Source organism: Talpa occidentalis, unplaced genomic scaffold (genome assembly GCF_014898055.3).
Source record: "Talpa occidentalis isolate TD23 unplaced genomic scaffold, MPIMG_talOcc4v2.1, whole genome shotgun sequence".
Taxonomy (NCBI): Eukaryota; Metazoa; Chordata; class Mammalia; order Eulipotyphla; family Talpidae; genus Talpa; species Talpa occidentalis.
Genome location: NW_026555331.1, coordinates 83,937,178 through 83,964,464, shown reverse-complemented (window position 1 = coordinate 83,964,464; position 27,287 = coordinate 83,937,178). Strand labels below are relative to the sequence as shown.

Here is a 27,287-nt window from a genome sequence, read left to right as displayed (position 1 = left end):
CCTACACCCCAGCTCTTGTATGCATAAATAAAGATATCTTAAAAAAAAAAAAAAGCTCACTCTGCCATCATCTTCAATAGGAGTCATCAGAGAACAAAAGTCCAGGAGCAGAGTGGTCCAGGTATCTGATGGCCCATGGGAGGGGGAAATAATCTGAGAAGGAAATGACTGACAGGGAAGCATCTGAGCATCAAAGGAAAAGAAGCAGAGGAACTGTGGAGAACATCCCTTGGGAATTTTTTTAAAAGATGAGGATTGGGGAAGAGGGGCAGCTCCCCATGAGTATTTCTAAGGAGAGAGCATGGGGATAGGAAATGCAGTGCCATTTAAAGACAAGTAAACTGCTAAGCCAAGAAGACAGGGTTAAAGGAAATGATGCTAGACGGGGACACCCAGTGCTTCAAGAAGAGAGGTCTGAGCCAATGACTGCGGGTAACCACACGGAAGCTCCTGTGGGGAGGCAGCAGAGCACAGGACTTCTAAGACAAGTGTCCGCAAATATGGGCTAGAGATTTAAGGGGCAGAACAGGTGACTTGAGGTCACAGCAAAGTAGTGGGAAGAGAAAGAATGGCCACATGGAAGGAAGAAGGTGAGAAAGACCAGGAGGAACAAACTAAGGAGATTGCATTGTGCTGAGGTAAGATCTCTCTGGGCAAGAAAGAGAGATCTCAGATGAGACAGTGTGTCCCCCATTCTCCTCCATGTCACACATTTGTAGGGTCAACTGTGGTTTTGTCAAGGTCCAAGGTAATTTGGAATGTGGTTTGTTTTGAAGGTTTCTCCTCCTGCAATGGATCAAAGTTTCAATCTAGTTAAAAAAAGGAGACAAGGATTACCTCTCCCTAAAAAGAGAAATAATAGTGTGATTTCATGGAAGTGATGTTGATCGTATACAAATATTTATTAAGTGGCTGCTAAATGCAAAATGCACTTAGCAGGAGGCACTTATTTCAGTCTCATGCCAACCTGTTGTGGCAGATAATGGTATCCCTACTTTAGGGATTAGGGAAACTGGGGACCTGAAAGTTTAAGACTCTAGTCCAAGGTCTCACAGTGGAGTCAAGCTTCTATTCCAGAACTGTCTGGTTCCAAATGTGTCAATGTCTTTTTCTTCACATCTAGAGAAGACCTTAAAACCATGCACTTAGGCCAGTGTGATGGAAAATAGGAATCCATAGGCAACAACCTGTTCCTCCACACATGTTTTAATAAAGACTTTGGAGCAACAGCTCTCAGGATTTCTGATATTGCTGGAGCCCTTCAGCATACTGCCTTTGACCTGCTTCCACTGCCTTGGTGGGTTGTGGCTGCCACTGATATTTTCGATAGTTTACAGATAAGTTACTTCTTCCAAAGTCATGCCTCATAAGATCTGTGAAGAATTTCTCAGGTCGCCCAAGATTTCTTATCTTGAGTATTCAGGTTCTATGCATACTATTATAATTATCACATTTTATTAATGATGGTTATTAACTTAATTCACCATATTTAGTTTTAGTAACAAGGAAAACTTGTCTCCTCTTCCCCCAGTTTTAATAGAAATAGTAGCAAATTTCCTTAATGTCTTTCTAGAAGTCTTCATTTCTATTTGTTCTTGAAAATACAAAGGTTTAAGTTAGAAAGATCCCAATATAATTTGCATATGAAATCCAGACCAGCTCTCTGGGTTGCTAACTTCAAAATCCCTTCCTCTTCTTTGGGCTTATAAAAACATATAATGATGGTTCTGTGCACACATTCTGGGTCAGACTACAGCATTTTCAAGCCACAACAACTATATATCCAGTGTAATTATTTGACAACGACCTCATAGCCTTAGGGGTAAAAGTGGGCTGCCCAAGGTCACACAGGTAGTTTGTGATCAACTTCAGGTAAAATTTCAGCAACTTTCATTTTACCTTCATATCTTTTCTTGGAAAGGTAAAACTCTTTCCTTCCTTCCTGCAAAATATTTTAATGATCTCTTCCTGAATGATTTGTAAACCCATTTAATAGGCATAGATACTGAAGGTCGGAAAGATTAAGTGACTGGTCCCTGGGGTAATGAATATTACAGAGGAAGAATTAGAATAAAATTAGAAGTCTCCTAACTTAGAAAAGAATTCTTCTGTCTTTTCCGATATACTTATGTAGATATTAAGGATATTGGTACATAAAATCACCAATCTTTCCAGGTTCTGGGCTTCATATTATCTATTTACCTCTGAGTTTGGTATCTGCTCTTTTTAAAGAAAAAATGTTTTTATTGCAATATTTAGAATACAAGAATGGAGAAATTTGTCTAAGCAATTTTCTTTCGTATTAGATTTTAGAATTTGTTTTTCAGACAAATTAAGAAATTTATTTAAATACTTTTTTTTCATACAAGACTGCTTTAAATGATTAATATCTGCAGCACCAGAGAAAACATAACAAATCCATACAAAGTAACAGGAAGACCTGGTTCTTTACTATTTGAGCAAAATGGAACATCTTCCTTAATGGTGAAATGTTACTCTAGCTATATCACACCATTTCAGTCTGCCCCATGCCTGCTTGATTCTGTGACACTCATGGAGAGAGACATCTACTATGCTGCACTTACTGACCATCTACTATTACCTAATGGCACAGCCAGGTACCTGAGTATTGCCAAATGACCAAGGTATAGTGATGTCCTCGGAGGAGCACAGGATTATGGATAGCCAAGCATCACACTTCTAGGAAGGTAGAAGGCAATGGCTTCATGGAGTTAAAACATGTTCAGCTGAGGGAATCTCCTAGGTTTTGAGAAAGATCTGGGCCTTGAAAGGATAATAGAATTTAGGGTGAAAAGAACCAAGAGGAAAAGGAACTGCGGGTAGAGAAGATAGGTAGAGGATCAGCACAATGATCCTTAAACTTTACTGGGATTATATTTAAAAAGTATTCTGATATATCACTGTGAAAGAAAAAGAATTTGTCCCAAAGAAAAGGGACTAGAGGATACAAAGCCAACTTTCTCATTGACAGATGCTTATTAGACATAGACTAATTGCCAGTTACTTTGCAAGGTATTAGGAATACAATGAGTAACTTTGAACACATACATAGTAGGGTTTTAAAAATGAACTTTCTCTTCAAATTGTGTTAAAATGTTTGATACACAGAGCTATTCTATTACATACTTTTTTTCAAAGAATTCTGCAAAAACTCCCATTCCATATTTTCACAAAAAAATCTGTAATGAGGTAACAAAATATAAAAGTTATGAATGTGGACACATACAATATACAATCTCATTTAATAAAACAAATGTCACTGACAGACATAGAATGTTGTTCATTCTGAAAGAATCAGGTTGCATCACACTTAGCGCACCAAAGCTACATCTCATGGCCCCAGGATATTACCATGTGTTTCTTTCACTCACCCCAGCTACAAAGCCATTCCCGGACTTTTCTCCCATTTACCTTTCTTTGTCTTTCCTCCTCTCTCTTAGATCCCACTTTATCATTATTCACTCCCATTGTGCTGGACCTTCCACTGCTTCATCTATCTGAACCATCTATCTAAACATGTACACACCTTTTAGCTCAGCCAAAGGCAGCTATCACAAGACAATTGTTAGGCCATGTATACAGTTGAGATGAAAGTACTGTCTTAAAAAAGAAAGGTTACAAATCAGTGAAAATTATAGGACACTATACATTGAAAGAAACTGTAGCTATTGCATGTGATTATCTCCATGTTTGTAAGTGTATTTCCCTAGATATTTTTCTGATTACTCGGAATTCTAGTAAAGATGATGAAAGAACTCGTTTTGAACATGTCACAACAATATGCCAAGAACACACAGACATATAGAAAAATAAAGATATATCTATCAAAAGGGGAAAAGATAGAAAAGATGATTGCAATTACATAAATATGAACAGAGTACTAACATGTTGCATGTAAGATAATTATAGCGTAGTAGAGTCCTTGAAAAAGGAATGTTACAAAATATAATACTGTCTGGTTTTTTCTCCTTAAATTTTATAAGCTATTACATGATATATTTTTCCCTCATTCAAATATCAAAATCTTTTCAAATTTCACTGTTCAAATGCAATGCACTAGATTAATCACACACAATAATAAGAAGAGGAAAAACCCAGGACATTTCCAAATTGATGGGAATTTACTTAGAAGATGGAACTTTAAAGTTCAAAATCTTAAATGATTTTTCCTAAATTTTCAATACTATATTTTAAGAGAAAACAGCTTGAAAATGCCTGGAGGAGAAAAGAATGCACTGAAATGCACTGCATTTTATTATACTATTTCTGTTGAAATTATATTTTTTCATGGTTATTACTGAACAAAGATACATTTACATGCACATACAAATCAAGTTAAAAATGAGGGGAACTGATTTCAAAGTTATTAAACCAGGAAAGTTTTTTGTCAAAACAATAAGCAGATCTTTATAGACAAAAAATATATATTAACATGAACATCCAATTAAAATAATTGTGTAGTGGGTTATAGTAAAATCTCATCTGTGAGCATCTGGAAAATGTATTTTTATAAATGCAATATAATCAGAGATTATTTAGAATTAGATGTACATAAATACAATTACCAATTTTAAATAAATTATCCATTACTTTAAAAGGTTTTTAATTATAGACCACAATTTAAAATTTTACTAATTTAGTGAAAACAAAAATTTGTAGATATTTGGTAGAAAATGTACAAGGAATACATGTACATGGAATGCATCTCTTCTGTGACTTTAGCATAAGCTACATCATATTTCGAGATAAATCCATGACTTCTAAATTTTTGAAAAACCGTAAGATGGTTTGCAACTTTAGACTATCATAAATGTGGTGTGAAAATACTGTTGCATATCTTTATTCCTGAATTCTGTGTATTCATTCATAAAAGATTCCTAAACAAAGGGTCAGAGCTTATAAACTTTGCACAAATTTTGTTATGTTAACTTATTATCCACAGAGGAAGTTATTCATAAACAAAAACAATCTGTTATTCACTAATTTTATACAATTCACTGTAAAACTTCCTGGTTCAAAGTTTTAACCAATTGGGGTTTAATGTGAACCATAACCAGGGAGAGTGAACAATGATAAATTAACAATATCAGAGAAAGTAGATGACACAAAGGAATTAACATTCAGTATTTATATACATAATCAAATCAAAATTTTATTTTTTATGTTCAAGTGATTGTATAGTCTGAATCATGAAATTTCTAATCTACTTATGGTTTTTGTCAAATTCAATAATTAAAAATGCAACTCAATGTAGAAAACATTCTGTTAATTTTACAGAAATTAACTATTTTTAAAACAAATTATTTACTCAGATTCTTACAATCATTTACTGGTTTCTATGACTGTTTATTGACAATTATTTCTGAATTACATAAATGAGTTAATTGCCAGCCAATAAATCTTGTTTTTGAAAGATTGTAAGTGTGAGTATAAGTGTGAGTAACTAGGCAAATGGAAGATTCCTATTTGAGTCTCTGGTTTATAATTTAATTACTGATTTGTAGTGATCTGACATTTCATATAACTACAAAATCTAACAACTTGTTTTCTTAAGTCTGAGATTATTGATATCTTCATAAATACAAATTTTGTTCCGAAATTGGATTTTCACTTTCAAGAGATATGCTCCTAAACACAAAATGTATTTCATGAATTATTTTAAGCATAAAGAAACACATTTATTCACTTTGTTACTTAAGAAAAATAATTATAATGCACAGCAAAATATTTGCTAAAGGAAATGCAACAGTTTTTATTTACTTAACCTGTTACTGTACACTAGTAGAGAATCAATTTTATAATGGCAAAATTTTGATTTGTGAACTTAGCAATAGGGTTTAATTTCAAGTCAAAAGATTATAGAGATTATATTTCTAATTTTAAAAGAATTTTGCTGTTTTAATTTTTCCATAGAATACTAAAATTAATTTTAAAATTTTACCTTGGCTTTAAGATATTTTAAAGGGTTTCAAGTATTCTACACAGATTTTGAAGAATAATGAAGTCTTTCACCCAAAATAAACTAACTGAAGTTTTGTTTTATTTCATTATAGAAAGTCTTGACTTTTTCCCTCCAAAATCTCATTGTCACCTGAAATAATTGTATTCAGTTTTTCTCAGCAGGTAAAGTACACATTCTTACAAAGTTTCAAATTTCATAATTCCTTTAATGCATTTAAACTGAGCACCCACCAAATCAAACTGTCTCCTCTTTTGTGTGTACCTATTATCTTGCAGTTCAGTTATTTACACTGAATTTTAGTCATTTTAACTTCTCAGATATTCTTTAGGAAGCCCTCAGCAGTTGCTAACCACTTAATAATCGTGAACCGGCCAGTCCCTTCAAGCAGATCGTTAACCACAAGAGTGCCTGACAATTTCCAAATCATATCCTCTGTCCAAAAGGAAAAGATAGGGCTTTGTGAGGCCGAAAGGAAGTGAAGGAAAACAAAACAAATGTAGCTCATGCTGAAAGTGAAAAGTGCTTGGACAGATTAGTATTTTCTTTTCTGCAAGGCGTCCTGCCAAACTTTTTTATTTTTTTTTTTTATTTTTAAATAGAGAAGAGTTATTTTTCGGTCTGATTTTTCAGTTTCTTTGGAAAGTGTTGGTATTTACCACCCCCTCCGGGCCCCTCATAATTATTGTCGGTTGTTTTGTGTGTTTCCCATCAGTCCACATCGCAGACTGCTGATACCCCCGCTTCCCTCTGTCAAATTCCCAGCTCCGAGAGATTCTGGTTTTGGAAACTCCGCCGACTCCCGACGGCCAATCTCACGGTCTCTCTTCACGTCTCATATTTTAGTCGCGAGATTCCCCACTCCAGTTGCAGTGAGAGCCGGAAATTTTCATTTAACTCCCCCCACCCCTCCTCGCCCCCGACCCGGAGCCCCGCGCGGGGAGCCGGGAGGCTCGGCGCGCAGCCGGGGCTCGGCCGCCTCCCCTCTCTCCGGAAGGCTTTAATTTGCACACTTGCTCGCCCTGCGCCGCGAGCCCCCGGCCCGCCGCCGCCGCCGCCTCCGGGGGGTCGGGCTCCCGCTACCTCGGCTTCCCGGGCCCCAGCCCGCGTCCCCGCCCCTGCCCCCGCCAGGGCTGCGACGCGGAGCCCCGGCCGGAGCCCCACGGCCCCCATCCGCCCCCAGCGAGCGGCGCGGGCGGCGCCCTCCGCCGTCCCTCCGCCCTCCGCCGCCGCTGTGCCCACCCCCTTGCCGGAGAGAGTGCTGGTTACTTCTTCCTCCGAGCGGGGTTACCTGCTCCGGGCCGCCGCGGACACGTGCGGAGGTCGGGCTGACACACGCAGCCCTTTCTGGAGGTCCGGCGCGGCCGGGGCCCTCAGGTGAGGAACGGTGCGCTCCGGGTGGGTGGGCTGCGGGGTGGGGGGTCCCTGAGGCAGATTTGGGGACTTGGCCGGGGTCGGAGGCGCGGGTGTGAGCGGGGATGGCGGGGGCTGCCGTTTGTCCTCCAAATCGGTTTTAGTTAACCCCTTAGGACCCGAAGCGGGGTAGTTATCCGGGCCAGTTTGGGGGAGCTGAAGGAGTCTCACCCAGCCTGGCGGAAGGGTATTCTATCACGCCAGGGACACCCCCCCCCCCAGCCCCGAGATCCTGTGTCTGCTCCCCCACAGCCGGGTCGCACAAACAGCCACACACTCAACTTTCTATACTCTTCAAATGGAGTTTAAACCACCCTCGGACACCCACAAAGTAATTCACATTTAGGCTCTAAAATCCACCGCCTCTGGGGACTCCGTGCGGGAGAAGGTGTTGCGGCGCCCCAAATCCACGAAAGCTGCTCCAGCCCGCGGAGGTGTGAGTTTGGGCTCCACCTTCCCCACCGCGAGCTCAAGGCGAACGCAGGCTCCGTGCGGGCAGCCCCCGCGGGCGGGGTGTGCACACCCGGAGAGCGCGCACGCGGCCGGGGCTCCCCTTGGAGCCCGCAAAAACGCACGTTTACTTGGGCTTTCCGCTTTCCTTTTTATCACCTAAGCGACCCGAGAGAAAAGGCGCGCCCCGCGGCGAGCACCTCCGCAGCGGCCGCGCGCCGGTCGTGTGCACGTGGGCGCATCTGCGTGTGCGCACACGCGGGAGCCGCGGCCCGGGGCGGCCTCTCGCCGCCGCGCCGGTGGCGACCCTTGCGGTGCTTGGCAGGCTTCGGGAGAGGCACATGAAGGATTTCATTGAGTGTGAAGACAGAGAGCAGAGACAGAAAGCAGAAGGAGGCGGCTGCAGCCTTTGTAGTCGCGGAGGAATGCGGAAATGTTGAAGCACTATGTCAAACTTTTTTGAAATGGGGTCAAGTCACATTCAGCCAGCGTGGGAAAGCAACAACAACAACAAAAAAAAGTGCATGGGGGGAGGCACTGTTGCTCGGGTTTTCTCCCCGCCGGAGCCCACCGTCCGGAAAGCGCCGGGGGGGCGGGGGAGCCGGGGCGGGCGGTGCGGGGCCGGGCGGGGGCGGCGGGCGCAGCTCCCTGCGGGGGTGGGACGTCCCCGGCGCTTCCTTCGCGGCCGGGCCTCAGGCTGGGCAGGACTGGGGCGGGGCGGGGGGATGCGGGCGGGGCGGGCTGCGCGGCCGGTGGCGGCTTCTCGGCTACCTGTGTGGCCCTAGGCCTGGCTCGGACCCCCGGGCGGGCTCTGGGGGCTCGTTCCGCGGCTCCCCCTTCGCCTTCACCTTTTAAGGAGAGCTCTGAATGGAGTGAGGGTGAGGGGCGCTCTGGCCGTCGCCGGACCCCCCGGCCGCACGCCGTGGGGGTCGCGCCGGGTATTTAAGTTCTCCGCAAAGGCGAGCTGGCCCGCGCTTGCGGGGCAGGTAACTCTGAGGTGCCCCGGGAATGCCTGACACGCGCCCGGCGTGGCCAGTGTCCTGCCGAGGCCGCGGCGGCGGCGGGAAGAGGTGCCATAGGTCCTGGGTGGTTGTTCGGTGGGGAGCGAGATTGCACCCCCCCCAGCCCCCGGCCGCGCGCTTCGGGGTGCGGGGGGCGGCGGGGGGCGTGAGGATGCCGACGCGGCGGCCGGGCCTGAAGCCGAAAGGAGTTCGCAGCTGCCACTTCTGCTACCTCCTTCGGGGACGACCTGGGCGGAGGAGACGGTTCGCGAGTCCTGGCCGGGGAGCGCAACCCCCTTGTGTGTCACGGCCGGAGTCCCAGCTTTTCCTCCCCACCCCCTCCTCCGCCCCCCCACCCGCACCCCTTTTAAAGGGAGGCTGAGTTTTGCTCAAGTTGAAAGCAATTGGAAATTTCAGGGCGAAGTCACGATTATGCTGCTTTCGTCCTCAAGTTACTCTTTCGGGAGACGACCAGCCAACGCGTGGCGGACACACTGTCCCCCCACCCCGAGGGTCCCTGGGGCAATTCACCCGGTCCAAGGCCCCATCGCGCGCCCACCCTTGAGTAGCCCGAGCCCCGGCCCCCGTGGATCCGACGGGTTTCCACCTGGGAGGTCCTCCGAGTACGAGGAAGAACTCGGTTTCCAAACCCTTACCCCCGAAAGACCATTCGCGTGTGCAAGTCGTTTTTAAATGTCTCCTCGTAGAAAAACTGAAAGTAGAAAGAAAGGAAGCAATTTCCGAGCAGATGTCTGACCACCCCTTCTCGCGCACTCCCAGCATCGTGTTACAGGGTCCTGGGAGCCCCCACCCACATTTTGCGGCCCCACACGGGTGGACCCACAGCCCCTCCACACCATTTTGCGCACGACCCCTTGCGCGCCCCGCGGCGGTCCGGGAGCCCCTCTCTCGGCACGCCCGGGCCGGGGGAGGCGGGGAGGGTGGCGGCGCAGCACAGTGATATAGGGATAAATATTAAGCCGTGACTTTGACGGGCCCGGCGCCTCCCCTCCCCCGCGCTCCCGGCACACTCTGGGCCGCTCGGCACGCCCCCTCCCGTCCCACTGCGTCCCGCGCGGCGCGCTCAGCCCCGAGGGGCCCTGGCAGCCTCCGCGCGCGAAGACCGCGCCAGTCCTGCAGGGAAAGAAAAGTAACTTGGTTTTTCTCGAGGAGCCAGGAAGGATTAAGCGGCCTGGGAGAGGGCAGAGCGCGCGCGGAGGGTACTGATGGGGGCTTCGTGAAGGAGGAGGAGGGGAGCCGGCAGGAGCCCCGTGGAGGCGCCTGAGGTGTCTGATTGCAGTTTCTTCTTGTCCCCCGTCTCCTCTTCTAGGTGGGGTGACTGTGGACTGAGACGCTTTCGGGCCGAGAGCATGTAATCGCAGTGTCGGTGCAGAGGACTGTGCTTCGCTGAGGAAAGAGGAGGGATCGGCTCGCTCTCCGGCGACTCGGCAGGCGGAGTTTCGCGGAGGCGGCGGTACAGGGTTGCGCCCGCCCGCGGGGAGGTCGCTCCATCCAGCCCCGGCAGCCGCGAGAGTACGAGCGCCGGACCGCAGGAGTCTGCGGAGGTGAGGGAGAGTTAGGCCGAGCTCCGAGGCGCGAGGGAGCGGGCCGGGGAGCCCAGGAGGAGGCTCGCGGCGGCCGCGAGCGATCGGAGCGCGCCCCCCGCCCGCCCCAGCGGCGCTGCGCCCGGCCGCGTCCGGACGGCATGGAGAAGGACGGCCTGAGCCGAGCGGACCAGCAGTATGAGTGCGTGGCGGAGATCGGGGAGGGCGCCTATGGAAAGGTGTTCAAGGCCCGGGACCTGAAGAACGGAGGCCGGTTCGTGGCTCTGAAGCGCGTGCGAGTGCAGACCGGCGAGGAGGGCATGCCGCTCTCCACCATCCGCGAGGTGGCGGTGCTGAGGCACCTGGAGACCTTCGAGCACCCCAATGTGGTCAGGTGAGCCAGGAGTGGTGCCCGCGCCGTCGGGGGTCGCGCGCCGGGGGAGGGCCCGCCCGGGCGTTCCAGGGCCCGGGAACGTAGCGCGCAGGTTCGCTGCTGGGGTGGCGCGGCGAGATTCACCTTATTGAATGAGACTGAGTTTTGTCGTTCGAGCCAGAGCGGGTGACCTTACCAGAAACACCATGAGGAGAAACACAAGTCAGAAAATGTGACCTGCGCTGGTTTCCCTCGCTGCTGTGTAACACTGTGCAAGTTACAAGTGTTTTTCTCCCTGCTCTCCCCTGAAAGGGGTCCTTTTAAATGGACAGAATAAGGCATCATGAGACACTTCGCCAGTCCTCGCATATTATTTTCTGGTCACTGGGGAATTTTTGAGGAATTTGAGAGTGAGTGAGAATGCAGGATGAGATGATGATTAATACAAAACCTTATTGGTGGAGCCTAGTATTAAGATTTTTTCTTAATAAAGAAACTTTAAATAATATTTTTGCCAATCACAGCCGCAGTTTCTCTTTATTAAAGTTGCATAATGAGATGAATTCCTGATGAGCTAAGGACTGCAGTGTTGATGCCTGTTTTCAAATAGTGTATAAAATTTCTTCCAAAAATGTTGCCTATTTGTCTGTTATTTTATGTGCGTCTTTAGCACAGCCCTTAAACTACTTCTCCAACGGGTTACATGTGAGTCCAAGATACGAAATTTGTAGATTCTGAATGTTATACCCTTGCTTTCCCTGTGCGTTGTGGAGTGAGTGCAGAAAATAGCCTCTTCTGGGTGGTAACCAGTGTGAAAGTGTATATAATTTAGGAGTGTGGTGTTTTTCTAGTAAGATCTTGGAATTCCCCTGTTGTGTGGTTGATATTGTGTGGTGTGTCATCCTTTTGTTTTTTTAAACAAATGCATAGCTTAAGTCATAAAGGTATGCACAGAAACTTCTGCAAATTGGGATGTGGTTTTACCTTTCTCAACTCCTAGGAAGATTTGTTAGAAAAAGGAGGTGGGGGTCTTTTCCTGCGTTTAGAATATCTGTTCAACAAATTCGTGCCTACTATGTGCACTGTGGGTGAAATTATGTAAATAGACACAGCTAAATATTTTTGTAAAAAGTCAAACAATTTAACATTAGTCATCAAAGTGGAGAGACCCAAGACTGACCTTTGAAATACCAAACCCTCTATGGACTCAGGGAGCCTAAGTGTCTACAGAATCTTCCTGGGAGGTTTTAACTTGTCTCCTCTTATCCCAGGCTGGGTGATTTGTGTGGTGCTTTGTTCCTGACACAGTTAGACGCAGGCTAGAAGGCAGCAAGGAATCATAAATACATAAATAGGGTAGTAAATGGCTATAAAGATTGGACACCATTATACCTCTACTTTGGCCATTTTAAGGAGAGAGGGACAAAAGATAATGATACCACAAGAGTGTGCATTTAGAAAGATGGTATTATATATAAAAGCAATAGATTACCTTTGGTATGTGTGTCTTTTGGAAAACAACAAAATCCCTTTGGGGTGGCCTTTGTGATTTTGGAGGGAAAAAAAAAAGTAAGGGTACATCTTCCTAGAGCAGTCAGCTAGGCAATTCCCAAAGGATGGATTTCACCACTAGAATTTTAGGACCAAAGTTCTTGTTATATTTTATCTGTTACCTGTGGAGAATGTCCAGTTGAGGGTGATTATCATGTGCGTAAATAAATGGCTTTCCAAAATAGAGGTGTTAGAGTCACTCCTGTGTAACACTCGCCTTTACAAAGCACAGTCTATTCTTGTAACAGAGGGAGGTTGTTTTTGCCATTTTGCTAGTAGATTTTGGCTAATATGTTTTATTCTCTTGATTTATCCTCTTGAGATTGATGTGTTTTTAGAGATTTCTAACTGACCCAGGACTTGGATTCTGTACTAGGAAATTTCTGAAGGCTATACTTATAAATTGTTTTCTGAAATTTTTACATTTTGAGTAGTGATGATGACAACCTCTCATGAGTTGTGAGGAGAAACTAAATAGGTATGAAAGCATTTTGTAGATATGAAAGTGCTTTTAAAAAAAAGATTTATTTTTATGCATACAAGAGCTGGGGTACAGGCCAGAGGTGCGGGGTGGGGGTGAGAGGATTCACCAGAGACAGAGTGGGGAACAGAACAGGCAGATTGATTGAAATACACTGCTGAGGGGAGCAGCGGGCCAGTCAGGAGATGTCTGCTGCACCATGTGGGTTTCTCCCTGGCCGGGGATCGAACTCCTGATGCAGTGGCTGCTGTTGCCTTGATAGGTTGCGGCTTAATCCCTTGTGCCATCAGGGAGGCCCTATAAAAGTGCTTTAGATATCCCCAAGTATTATTTATCTTCGAATTAGTGGGGCCCTTGCCTTGGAGCAAGTTCTCTGCAGAGGAAAACATCAGTTCACCAGACCTTTTCCTTAGAACAAATCATACTCAAATCCAGGCTTTACAGGCTCTGGAACCAAGAAACTGCTTGAATATAATTAGCTTGTAATTTATCAGAAAAGACCATCAATCATATGACATGAAATTCAGTGATCTTAAGAAAATCATTGATGATATCATTCTCATGAGTTACAGATCTTCTGTCCTTTTTTCTTTCTTTCCCTTTTCTTTTTATCCACCTCTGCCTTTGGGCAACCGTCAGCCCCAACATTTGCTTAGCTAGATTAGGAATTCTCAGTTTCACAGGTTGCTGATATTTGTTCATGCTGGGTTAGGAAATCAAGGACAGGTGATAACAATTCTTTTCTTTCCAAGGGAGAGTTGTCAAAGTTGGACCCCCAACCTGTGATTTATTGTTGCTTTACAGGATCAGTTTTACAGTTCTGTGGCTGGTTCTTTAAAAGCTTTCTTAAAAGGGCAGATGGCTATATAAGTGCCTTCAAGACATAAGTAATTGATCATAATTATAGGCTCTTCCCACAGATAGTTAAACCTCTAAGCTTGAAGGAGCATAATAAACATATTAGTTTTTTTCAAAAGTTTGTTTTAATTTTGATGGGTTTGCCAGAAAAACTGACTTCTCATTGCTGGCATTGACACTGCCTGCGTGCACAGGGATAATGACTTGAAATTCTTGCTTACCTGCACTTGATATAGCCCAGGCCCAGGCTTGATCAGCCATTCAGCGTCCGGTATGTAAGTTTACTCTTATTTTACAGTTGGAAATCCTAAATCCTGGACTTTGTCAGAATCAGACTTCTATAGGAACCTAAATTGGAACTTTTTTTTTTAAAGATTTATTTTATTTATACAATAGCTGGGGTATAGGTGAGAGGCTCAGGAGGATGAGAGGATTCACCAGAGACAGAGTGCGGAACAGAACAGGCAGACTGACCAAAATACACTGCTGAGGGGAGCAGCGGACGAGATAGGAGAGGTCTTCCACGCCATGTGGAAATCTCCCTGGCCGGCCGGGAATTGAGGCTGCGGACAGCTTCACAGTGTTGCGCTCAACCCGCTGCGCCTCCAGGGAGGCCCTAAATTGGAACTTCTTCACCCCGCTAGTGAAACTTGTTTTAAAACTTGAACTAAATATATATAGATAGGTTAAATAATAACATGTTTTGCCAGCCGCCTGTTTACCATGTATTTATTGAGAATCTACTATGTGCGAACACTACTGGAAGCTGGAGATACAGCTATGAACAGTCTAAAAAGTCTCTATTCTTCTAGAATTTACCTTGTAATGGAATGGACAGTCCTTTTTTCTCTTCAAAAATTCACTTTTTATTTTCATTAACTTGTTTTGCTGCATTTCACCTAACCAGTATTTTTGGGTTTTTTTTGTTTTAAAGATTTATTTATTTATGCATACAAGAGCTGGGGCGCAGGCCAGAGATATGGGGGATGAGAGGCCTCACCAGAGGCAGAATGGGAAGCAGAACAGGCAGATCTAATGAAACACACTGCTGAGGGGAGCAGCGGGTGAGACAGGAGAGGTCGGCTGTGCCATGTGGGTCACCTCCTTGGCCGGGGATGGAACTCAGTGCTGCACCATCAAGGAGGCCCCTAACCTAACCAGTTTTATGGAGCAACTGAAACTTGTGATAACTTGGTTATCAGGAATTTGCTGATTGAATAGGTGAGATAACCAAAATGCTAATGAATCAAAAGGTTTTTGAAGATTAAATTTCACCTTAGGGACATACAAGTAGGTATACATAAGCAGACACTGACATGTAACTAATATGCGTCAGCATTTGAGTTACATTTATTCAGCAAAGTTTTAGGAAGGACCTACTATTTCGAAACTGTGGGCCTATGTGCTGGGAAAGAGGCTGGGTTAATCATACCTGGCTACTCCCCTTAAGTAATTTTGTTTGAAGAATTAAGATGATCACCATAACCCTGATACATGATAATTTGGTGGTGTTAGAGAGATACAGATATGTGCTATCTATGTCATCCCCAGGGATTAAATTTGTTAGTGTATCAGTGAAAGTACTTCTTCAAGTACTTATTCAGCAAACTCAAACTCATGGCATTTCAATGAATAAACTTCTGACGTCTAAATATGTTAAATTATTATTTGTATATTTAATATTGCTTTTAAAAAAAGAAAAATCCATACTTCTCAATGACTGCTCAAGGAGAATTTTTCACTTTTCTCTTCTTAAAAATCTTAATATGTGTCCTAAAAAGAGAATAAAAATATGATTTCCTCTAGGAAAACCTAATCCTTAATAGAGTAGAAGAAACAAGGCATATTGTTTGATACAACAGAATGTATAGTCCTCAGGTGGTTAGTTCATGGAAATGCTTCTGAAAAAAAGTGTTATTTTTATGGGTAAATAATACATTTGTTAGGATTTATTTCAGTGAAAGCAAGAAAAGCAGGAGGTTAAATCTCTTTACGTTTCAGTTAAAAATATGTTTAGGGCCTCCCTGGTGGCGCAGCGCTGTGAGCGCAGCGCTGTGAAGCTCTCCGCAGCCTCTGCAGCATGGGTTCGATTCCTGGCCGGCCAGGGAGATTCCCACATGGTGGCAGACCTCTCCTGTCTTGCCCGCTGCTCCCCTCAGCAGTGCTTTTCCTCGTCTGCCTGTTCTGCTCCCTGCTCTGTCTCTGGTGAATCCCCTTACCCTCGGTGCCTCTGCCGTGTACCCCAGTTCTTGGATAAAAATAAATGAATCTAAAAAATAAATAAAATAAAAATATGTTTAGTCTTTCATTCTTTGAGTTCCTTAAAAATTTTCTAGTATATCAAGGTTATTTAGTAAATAAACATTTTCACAATGGATGGATGTTCTGCCTGTTCCTCATTCCTGCAAAAGAATCTGGTAATGCTAAATTTTTGACATTTCACTTGTATTTTTTTTTACATTACTATTATCAATGTGGAATTATTAGAATTTCTCTATCAAGGAGAGACTGGTTTAAAAGAGGGAAACTTGTATATACTTAAATATCTTTTGGGGTACTTTCCTATGTTTAAGACATGGGTAAATGAATATAAAAACAAATTATCCTTAAAAAAAAAAAAGGCTTACTATTAAAGATTCCCTGGAATAAAACATCTGACATTGTAAACTCATGGGTTAGGGCAAGAAGACCCTTAGAAGTCATTGAGCCCTATGTTATAAGAAACTAAAGCCCAGAGGTCAAATAACTTACCTTTTAATGCCATTTTCATTTTGTTGACTTGTTCCTAAAATCTAAGTAGCAATTTTTAAAAATTCTTTTTGTTTGTTTGATGAAAGCAGTAACATCACATGAGTAGATTTCTAGTTTTAAAAAAATGAGCTATATGTAGACAAAGGTGATGGTTTGCTAGGAATAAATAATGTATCAATTCAGGAAATTACTGAATTCTGCAGTATACCCTACTGAAGTATTTTTATTAAAAAAAAAAAGTGTGACAATTATTCCATTGATTTCTTTTTTTTTTTTTTTAGATCTATTTTATTTTATTTATGCATACAAAAACCTGGGGTATAGGCCAGAGGTACGGGTGGTGAGAGAGTAGGGAGCAGAACAGGCAGATCGACTGAAATACACTGCTGAAGGGAGCCTTGGGTAAGACAGGAGAGGACTGCTGCGCCATGTGGGTTAGCACCCTCACCGGGGATCGAACTTATGCTGCAGTGGCTGCAGATAGCTTGAGAGTGCTGAGATTTATCCCCTTGTGCCACCAGGGAGGCCCCATTGATTTTTTTAAAAGAATTTGGGTACATAACCACGATACTTTAAATATAGTTAAATAATAGTACAGGTAAATTATGTACTTACATAACTAAATAATAATACCGAATTCACTTTTAACAAAAAGAGCTATAGGAAAAAACTAAATGCTTCGTAGTTGTCTGGAAAATGAACTGCTACATAATGTGGCTCTGGCATTTACTTCCTATTTAATGAAATAAACATGATAACACTTTGTAAATTAGCGTAACAACTTCCAAATACAAGAGCAAATATTCCTTACTTATGCTTCTTGAAGAACTAATCAAACTATTGCTGGTTCATGTGAGCTTCTCTGTCTTCATGGGAAGGAAATTAATTGTGAGCTTCCTAGTGTAGTAGAACATGGCAGAGATGAAATTTGGGTACTGTAGGATTAGTAATAGGAGAAGGTAGCAGGTTTAATGTTGGATTTCATTGAAGGGCCCTGAAAATGAGCACTGGTAGTTGATCAGAAGCTTGTCTACATAAAGGTCACCACTTGGGTGACGATCTAGACAGTCATTGTCTGCTGAGCAGGCAGGGGGCTGATCAGAGAGAGTTGTTTTCTAAGAACCACAGGGAAATGTGAACAAGTTCAATAAAAATTGGAAGTACAATAATTGGAGTATTTTTTGATATAAGAATGTATGGTATTATAAATACGTTTTGATCAATTGGTTGAATGATTTTATTTCTGTTTTGTTTCCCCCTAATTTTAACATTGTTGGCTTTCTATACTGGAAAAACTATGAGGAAGAACAGAATTAAGTAAGACCCCCTTAATTTCCAAAAGGATATCAGTATTCTGAATCCCATTCAAATTTATCTTGTACTCATAATTTTTGTACAGAGAATTAGGAATCCACTTGGACAAACTGGTAGGTTTAGTAAGGAAGTATTCTCCCAGCCTGAACTAATTCTAGTCCTTCACAACACACATGGTTAGGGTGTGTGTGTGTGTGTGTGTACAAACATGAATGTACACTCATGAGATCATACCCACAGGGCAGTTAAATATAAGATCCCTGAAAGAAGGGTCTGTGTTGTCTGTATCCCAAGCCCTTAGCATGTTGCTTGACATTATGTAGCCCAAAATAAATATCGGTGAATAAATATGTGTAGCCTTGTAAGAATTATTATCTTGTTGGGCCTCTCCTGGTGGTGCAGCGGTTGAGCGCTGGATTGCGAGGCTGCCTGCAGCCTCTGCAGCACCGGTTTCGTTTCCTGGCCACGGCGAGAGTCCCACCAAAAAAAAAAAAAAAAATCTTGTTATATGTGATTAATAGTGATTAGAGAGTAACCACATCTTAAAATATTTATTTCTAAAATCATACTAGATGTAGAATGGGTTCAAAATAGGGTATTAATGAAGCACACTGATCATTGAGTTGTGGACATTTGTTGTACTATTTTCTATTCAGTTGCATAAATTCAAAATTTTTTCAATAAGTTTTTAAAATATTCCTAGTTATAGACTAGGAGTAAGAAGACTTTGATTCTGTCCTGATTCCTCTATTATTAACAAAGTGACCTAGGGTAAATTCCTTAATATTTCTTGGCTGTGGGTTTCTTCACAATAGAACAGGAATCCTTATTCTTTTCACCTTAGAGAGGTACTATAATCAAAAGAGTTATATATATGGAAATCAAATACACACACTTAATAAGGTATTAGTAACAAAACAGATTCCTCATGGAAGAAATTGACAAGTACATAGATGCCTGTATTACTGGTTGGTAATACTTTCTCTATCTCTCTCTCTCTCACTCTCTCTCTCTCTCTCTCTCTCTCTCTCTCTTTCTCTCTCTCTCTCTCTCTCTCTCACACACACACACACACACACGCCGTGTAAAATTTGGATGGATTTGAGTATTTCTGAAAAGATGTATTTTGGATTGATAGTAATTGTATTAAAATGCAATCTTATACAGAGTATTGGTAATTGGCACTGGGTTTACTCAATGCTCTGGCCTATTCATGAATGGATTTGTTGTGGGTGCTACTGAGAACACCTGGTCAAAACTGATAAGGACAGTGTACTGTGTCACTGAGAGCTTCTATCCACATAAAGGAAGCAGTTCTCTTTGGACCACTAACCTATAATAAAGGCCCTCCCCCCTCTTTTTTTCCTTGACTTTGTTTCATTGCTAAGTAATCTGATAATTTTTGTTTTAGGTATTCCTATGGTTAGTATAAACATTTTACTTTTCTTAAGTTGCTTTATTTTTACAAGGTATAAATTACAGTTGGGAACTATATTCAGCCACAGAACAAGAAAATCAGAAGACTTTGCATTTGAAGGGCAGACTTTTAAACTTCAGGTTATTGGCATTAGTACATTTTAAAACTTTTTAGTGGAAACCAAGAGATTCTCTGAGTTGGGAATTTTAGATGATGTCATCTACATTCCAGCCATGTAGAATCACTTAAGTTATTAACTAGACTTGGGTAAAAAGATATTTTCTTGTAAAGTTATAATAATCCAAGAGACAGATTTAGAAATTGGTTCAGGAGGGATGTGTGGTGCTAATCATGAAGTGTTTTTGAATTGTGTAAGCCCCCTTAAAGAACTGACATAGCATCCCTTTTTGAAACAACACATGTTTTAAGGCACAAAAGAAAAGCTGTAACATCTTGGCCATCATTACACATAATTTTAAGCTCTTGGGATTTAATAAATGGTAATTTACCTATCTGCTAGTTCATTAGACTAAAACATGGTCAAAGGTGCTAGTTGAGGGGCCTCCCTGGTGGTTCAAGGGGTTAAAATGCAACCTATGAAGCTGTCCACAGCCACTGCAGCATGAGTTTGATCCCTGGCCAGGGAGGTGACCCACATGGTACGGCAGACCTCTCCTGACTCGCCCACAGCTCCCCTCAGCAGTGCATTTCAGTCAACCCGCCTGGTCTGTTTCCCACTCTGTCTCTGGTGAATCCTCTCACCTCCCCTCCCCCACACCCCTGGCCTATACCCCAGTTCTTACATGCATAAATAAATAAATCTTTAAAAAAAAAAGATTTACATTAAAAAAAGATGCTAGTTGAGTTTTCAAGTAAGCCACTTAGTTTTACAAAGGAAAAAGGTCTATTCAGAGACATTACTTTCAGCTTCTTAAATGTTGAGTCAGAGTGATGGAATTGAGCTCAAAAAGAACTATATAAGAACATGGTTGACTCAGCAGTATCAATTTCTAGAAAATTGAAAATCAAGAAAAACAAGACTTTTGAGATAAGTCAGGAGTAACATCTTTGTTTATGAAAAATGGCATAATCCCCCCCCCTTCATTTTAGTTGTTGAAATTAAGAGGTGAATCATACTTGAGCTAGAGGGAGAATGGTCTAAAGAGGTGTCTGTGATCTGAGAAGATCACACTGTCATTAAAAGGTAAGGTGGCGGAAGATGAACTAAGCTGAGGTATGGGTAAGTGATGTAATGTTGAAGATATAATACTGTGAGAGAACCTGGGGTAGGATCTAAGTTTCTTAGACAACGAAATCTGAAACTAGATGAAAATTCTAGTGTATTTACAAAGTCCTCAACCAATGCTTGTTGAATAATTAAGCACCAAGTATCATTCTTTTAATTCCTTAATAAAGTGGCATAATCATCTGGTTGCTTTTTCTTGGGGACTTGATTTTAACCAACTTTACATTGTTGTGCCTAACACTCAAGTATTTGTTGAAGTAGTGCATGCATTAATATAGAATATGTATTTGCCCTTTGAATATAAGGTCTATCGGGGGAAGAATTCTTGTCTGTTTTGTTCATTTTTTTATCTTCAGTATCTAGAATAGTGTCTGACATGTAGTTGAATAGTTGTTGAATAACTGACTTAGTGAATAGTTAAACTGTGACTAAAGATTACTCTCTATTTTGCAGTAATTTTGACAATTGACAGGAAAGAAATGTAAATCAATTCCAAAATTTAGACATGTTATTTTTCTATTAATTCTATTAGACAAGTTATTTTTCTATTATATTTCATTTGTGTTGCTTTTTTTTTTTTTTTTTTAAGATTTATTTATACACGCACTGGGTGCAGTCAGAAGCGCGGGAGGGTGAGAGAATTCACCAGAGCCAAAGCGGGGAGCAGAGCAGGCAGAAGGACCGAAGTACACTGCTGAGGGGAGCAGCGGGCGGCAGGAGAGGTCTGCGCACCATGTGGGACCCCCCTCCAGTGGCTGGGGAGCAGCCGGGGAATCCAACCGGTGCTGCAGAGGCCGCGGGCAGCCTCGCAACCCAGAGCGCAACCACTGCGCCACCGGGGAGGCCCCATTTGTGTCGCTTTTAAACTTCTTTAGGGTTTTATAGTAAATTGAATTCTAATTTAGGAAATAAGACTTAAATTGAATATTTTAGTGATTAGCAACTATATTGGACACTGAAAAATATCGTACTTATAAGCTGATTCTTCCAGGAATGTTTCACTGAATTATGAACATAATGTTACATGGATGATATGAAATAATATTTTTAGTGGGATATCATTCATAGCAGGGTTGATTTAGATATATTAAGACATGACCAGATTTTCTGGGATGGGAAATTTTATAAACAAGATTGTCACAGATTTTCTTAGAGTTTAAAATAAGCTATAAAATTGTTGTGTAAATGGCTATAGCTGTCCTTACCAGTGGGGCCCAGTGGCCAGTCCCATCATGAACCTTGCCTCAGTACCCCTACTTGGTGTTACTATTCCAAGTACCTTCCTTCTCTGTTTAGATTAGTTGATTGTACCCATCAAAGTGTCATGACATAACCTGGTCATGGCCAATTATAAAATGAGGAGGAGGAGAAAGAGGAAGGAATGAAAAGGAGAAAGGAGGGAAAGAAGGAAGGAAAAAAGGAGGAATAGAATATAGAACAGAATAGAAAGGGAAGGAAATGTCAGCATACCTAGTTAATTGTCAGGTATGCTGCAAATTGTCACTGGAATTCCAGAAGAGTTTTGTATAGTTTTTAATTTAAAGTAATTATATTTTTCCTGTTAAAATAATTTTTATGTTTAATATTGATATTTAGTAAATTACCCCACTATTCAGGAACTTAACCATTTGCTTATGCTCAGGAAATCACAATGACGACAATTTTTGTTCCATGATGTCTGAGAAATGATGCTGGGCCAAATAGTAGAACTTTCAATTTCTTCCTATGCAGGTCCAATGTTATAACCCCATGAAATCAAAGGATTCCTTTTTTCTTAAAATCCAGATATTTGAATTTTCTTTTCTTTCTCTATATCACTTTTTAATGTTATACCCTTTTTGAGTATACTTGTTCAGACCTTCATTCATGTTGCTGAAATACTATCAGTGATTCATTCTTGCACATTGTATGAATTGTCCATGGTTCTTATATCCTGTTCATCTATTGATGGTTACTTCCAGTTTGGGGCTACTAAAAATACTGATACTATGAACATTCATGTAGAAGTCTTTGTGTTGATAAGACCTATGCTTTCATTTCATATGGGTAGATACCTAGAGGTAGTACTATCTTGTATTGCACATATGTGTGAAATTTTTAAAGAAACTGCCAAACTTGTTCAAATTTCTTGTACCATTTTACTTTTCCACCAGTAGTTATATGAAGTTTGCGTTTTACTTGCAGCCAACTCAGTTCTTAGTATTGTCAGTCTTTTTTATTTTAGTTATTCTATATTAGGTGTGAATTGATAGAATATTACGGTGATAATTTGCACTTACCTAGTGACTAATGTTATTGAGTATCTTTTCATTTGCTTACTGGTCATTCTGATACCTCCTTTTGAGGTGTCAAATACTTTGACCATTTTTAAAAACTGGATTATCTTATTGTAAGCGTTGTATACATAATTCTGAATTTTTTTTGATATATGTATTGCACATAGTTTTTCCAGGTCTTTAGCTTGTCTTTTCTTTGTCTTAATGTTTTTCAAAGAGATTTTAATTTTTCAAAGTCTAATTTATCATTTTTTTCCCTTGATGGTTTGTACTTACTTCTATATACTAAGAAAGCTCTGCCTACCCCATAGATTTTTTTCATATTTTCTTGTAGAATTTTATAGTTTTTGCTTTTGCTTTAAGTCTAAGATACTATTTAAGTTAAAATCTTTTTTTTTTTAAAGATTTATTTATTTGTTTATTTATACAAGCACTGGGTACAGTCAGAAGCACAGGAGGGTGAGAGAATTCACCAGAGCCAGAGCGGGGAGCAGAGCAGGCAGAAGGACCGAAGTACACTGCTGAGGGGAGCAGCGGGCAGCAGGAGAGGTCTGCGCGCCATGTGGGACCCTCCTCAGGTGGCCGGGGAGCAGCCGGATCGAACGGGTGCTGCAGAGGCTGCGGGCAGCTTTGCAACCCAGCACTCAACCACTGCGCCACCGGGGAGGCCCTAAGTTAAAATCTTTTCATGTGACTAAAGTAAGATTTTATGTTAATTTTTTTCTCCCACATGGATTTCTAGCTAATTTAAAAGCACCATTTATTGAAAAGAATATGCTCACTTTATTTTGAATTACATTGGCATCTTTGTCAAAAAGCAGTTGACCACATAAATTTGGAACTATTTCTCAATTCTGTTCTGTTCCATTGATTTATATATCTGTCCTTTCGCTAATGCCTGTTTTGAATACTGTAGTTTTAAGTAGTTCTTGAAATCACATAATATATGAAAAAGAACTTTGTTCTTTTTTTGAAATTGTTTTTGTAATTTTTGTCTGCTGAAATTTTGCTGAGAACATCTTCATGAAGAATATTCTATTATTTTTTTTCATGATGTCTCAGGTTTTGGTTTGGAGGTGATGCTAGCCTTAAAAAATTAGTTGAGAAGTGTTTCTACCTTTATTTTCTGAAAGGTTTGTATAACATTAGTGTTACATTCTTCTTGTATGTTTAATATAACTTACAATGAAATTATATGGGCTTAGCATTTTCTTTATGGGAAGGTTTTTTTAACTATGAATTCTCTTTCGTTAATGGACATGGGGACATATAGGCTGAGTCACTTTTTGTAAAGTGTGTTCTTCAACCAATTGGAATATTCTATCTAAAATTTTGAGTTCCTTGGTGTAAATTTTTATCTTTTGTCATGTCTCAATTTAATGTCTATAGAATCTGTGAAGATGTCCCTTCTTTTCATTAATGATGTTGGTAATTTGTGTGTTCTCCCCTTTTTTTTTTAATTGTTTTTTTAAAAAAATTTTTTAAAGATTTATTTATTTATGTATACAAGAGCTGGGGCACAGGCCAGAGGTACAGGGGGTGAGAGGATTCGCCAGAGACAGAGTGGGGAACAGAACAGGCAGACTGACCGAAATACACTGCTGAGGGGAGCAGCAGGCGAGACAGCAGAGGTCTGCTTCACCATGTGTGTTTCTCTCTGGCCGGCCAGGGATCAGACCTGCGCTGCAGAGGCTGTGGACCACGCAGTGCTAACCCCTTGTGCCACCAGGGAGGCCCCGCTTTTTTTTTATTATTGATAATACACATAGAGTTTTGCCAGTTTTATTGTTGATAAACCAATTTTTGGTTCTATTAATTTCCCCTTTCATTTTGCTGCTTTTTCTTTGATATTTACTTTTATTTTTATTTCCTTTTCATACTTTGAGTTCGGTTTGTTCTTATTTTTAACTTCTTAAAACTGAAACTTAGATCATTGATTTCTAATTTTTTCTCTTCCAGTATAAGTGTTTGTTGTTTTATTTGCTTTCCGCAAATTTTGATAATTGTGATTCCATTTTCAATTGATTCAAAAAAATTCAGCCTTATTTTGGTAATTTATTCTTATTTAAATTTGACTTTTAAATTTCCATACGTGTAGAAGATTTTCCACATATCTTTTTTTTTTTTTAAAGATGTATTTATTTATTTATTTATACAGCACTGGGTACAGTCAGAAGCGCGGGAGGGTGAGAGAATTCACCAGAGCCAGAGCGGGGAGCAGAGCAGGCAGAAGGACCGAAATACACTGCTGAGGGAAGCAGCGGGCTGCAGGGAGGTCTGCGCGCCATGTGGGACCCTCCTCTGGTGGCCGGGGAGCAGCCTGGGATCGAACCGGCGCTGCAGAGGCTGCGGGCAGCTTCGCAACACAGTGCTCAACTGCTGCGCCACCGGGGAGGCCCATATCTTTTTATCTGATTAAATTCTCTTGTGATTGAAGAGCAGCTCTGTAATATTTTAATTCTTTTAAAATTTATTGAGACTTGTTTTAGTCCATATAGTCTACCTTGATATGTGTTTTATTTGATTCTTTTTAAAATATTTCCCATTCTCCCCTCATCATGTTTGTGTTTTCGTTTAAGTCTTTAAGCACATTTATGATATTTACAATAGTTGATTTAATGTCTTTGTGTGTTATTCCATAATTTGTCACTTCATGGTCATCTTCTATTGACTGATCTTTCTTCTAGTTATGGATTACATTTTTCTGTATGTCTACATGCTACACTTTTTTATTGGGTGCCAAACATTGTAACTACTGGATTTTGTTCTGTTCCTTTAAAGAATGTTGGACTTTGTTATAATGGGCACTAAAGTTACTTGTGGTTCAGATCACTATCTCAAAACAAATATTTTTAAGATTTTTTTTTTTTTTGCTGGGGAGAAGACCTAGTCTTTTCTTAAGGGCTGGTTTACCCCACCACTAATGCGTTACCTTTTTGTGGTATCTCTCGTTGGTTGGTGGAGGCTGAAAAGATTCCTTGCCCCTTGTGAACTCTAGGAATCATTCAGTTTACAACTTACTGGTAAGTGTTCTCTCTCAGAAGCTATTTTTTGTCTGGCCTCATGTAGTTCCACATGAGCACACTGATATTCAGGAAAGGACACAATAAGTCCTTTGCAAGTCTTTGGTGCTCTTTTTTCTGTGTAGCTCTTCCTTGGTACTCTTGATTTCCTTGTCTACTCAACTCTGAGCATTACCTACTCAGTGAGACTATAAGCCTATTTTGAGTCCTCTTTCCTGTGCCTGTGGTCTGGAAATTGCCTTCAAGTAGAAAGTCAAGGAAATCTAGGACTCCCCTTGTTTCCCTTCTCTCAGACCTCACAGTCCTATACTACCTGTAGTCTTGTATCTGAAAAAGACTACCTGTAGTCTTGTTTCATACACTTGTCTAGTTTCTAGTTGTTTATGCCAGGTGGGATTAGTTTTTGTAAAAACTAGATAGCTGGTATGACTGTTAAATAGGACTTTTTCTTTCCTGCTAGATCTCATTTCTGAGTAAAATTTCTGGGAGTCTTTTGTAGTATAGTGTGTTAGGGTGGATTAGGAAGACTTTATTAGGCTTTACTTTTGCATAAATGGAGAAACTATAAGGATGTGGAGAAATGCCCAAATGCCATCAGAAAGGTTTTATCTCAAGGTCCTAGGTATGGGATGGTAATGTATATGTTAACTGGTATGGCTGGTTACCTGGTACCAACATTGGTTTGACTCCTCTGCTTGGGCTGCATTTCTCTCTTCCTTTCTTATCACACCTGCTGGCTCCTGGTTCCTCTATAGTCCCTAGGATACTAACCTGCCTTCCAGTGAAAATATTTGAGCTATTCACGGACTTATACATATTACATACATCTGTCAAACATTTTTGTGTAATTTGATAGAAATGTTCATATCAAATTATAGTAAAAATAATTGATTTTTAAGTGAAGAGTTAAAATACCTATAAATACGTGGTATTTTCTTAATATCCCGCATATAGTACAGTATATGTTCTCCACTTAGGAGACTGCTGTCTTTCTGGTAACTTACCAATTTCATCCCATCAGCTTTATTTTCAATCGTCCATAAAATCTACTAAATCCTCTCAATTTTTAGGGACACCCTTTTGGACTCAAGGGTTTCTTTCTTTTACTTCAGCACTGTCTGAGAAAAGACTGTTGGCAAATGTTTGTGTTGGGTCTGCCATTTTTAAAATGGAAGTCTATCTGATGTATTTCTCAAATTTTTGAATAATTAAAATGTCATTATTTCTTTATTTTAATTGTCCTACTAGTGGAGAAGGGTGGAGCTCAAGTTAGTGACCTGAGAATTGCTCATGAGCTGTAATTTAGCAGTCTGTCCAAGGGAGTAGTCTGACCTGAGGAAGTGTCTGCAGATTTCACCAGGAGCAGAAAAGCTTAAGGAATGCTGCTTTTGGAAAAATAAGCTTCTCTTCTATTTATGCTGCATTCCTTAATTTGGGTGACGCTATTGTCATCTGGAGAGGAGCTGTAAATTTAGAAAAAACAATGTGTCATTCCATTGCCTGTTGTACCTGGCTATCTAAATTCATTGTCATTTTAGATTTTCATGCATTTGCTACACCATCTTAAAGCCAACAACTAATATAAACCCATAACATACAATAACCAGTT

General features: G+C 41.3%; 1 protein-coding gene across 3 annotated transcripts in view; it reads left to right on the top strand.

Annotated features, from left to right (window-relative positions):
• The first annotated feature begins 7,225 nt into the window (after window positions 1-7,225).
• The window catches only part of CDK6 (cyclin dependent kinase 6), a 225,163-nt gene continuing 205,101 nt past the window's right edge, over window positions 7,226-27,287 (top strand). Inside the window, exons 1-2 of one of the 3 annotated variants that reach the window (XM_037507918.2) lie at window positions 7,226-7,357; window positions 10,175-10,782. In XM_037507918.2, coding sequence (XP_037363815.1) covers window positions 10,550-10,782 — 233 coding nt within the window. In that variant the 5' untranslated portion in view covers window positions 7,226-7,357; window positions 10,175-10,549. Of the gene's footprint in view, window positions 7,358-9,922; window positions 10,065-10,174; window positions 10,783-27,287 lie in introns of those variants that run through there. The other 2 variants (XM_054692343.1, XM_054692342.1) reach the window with 2 other exon arrangements.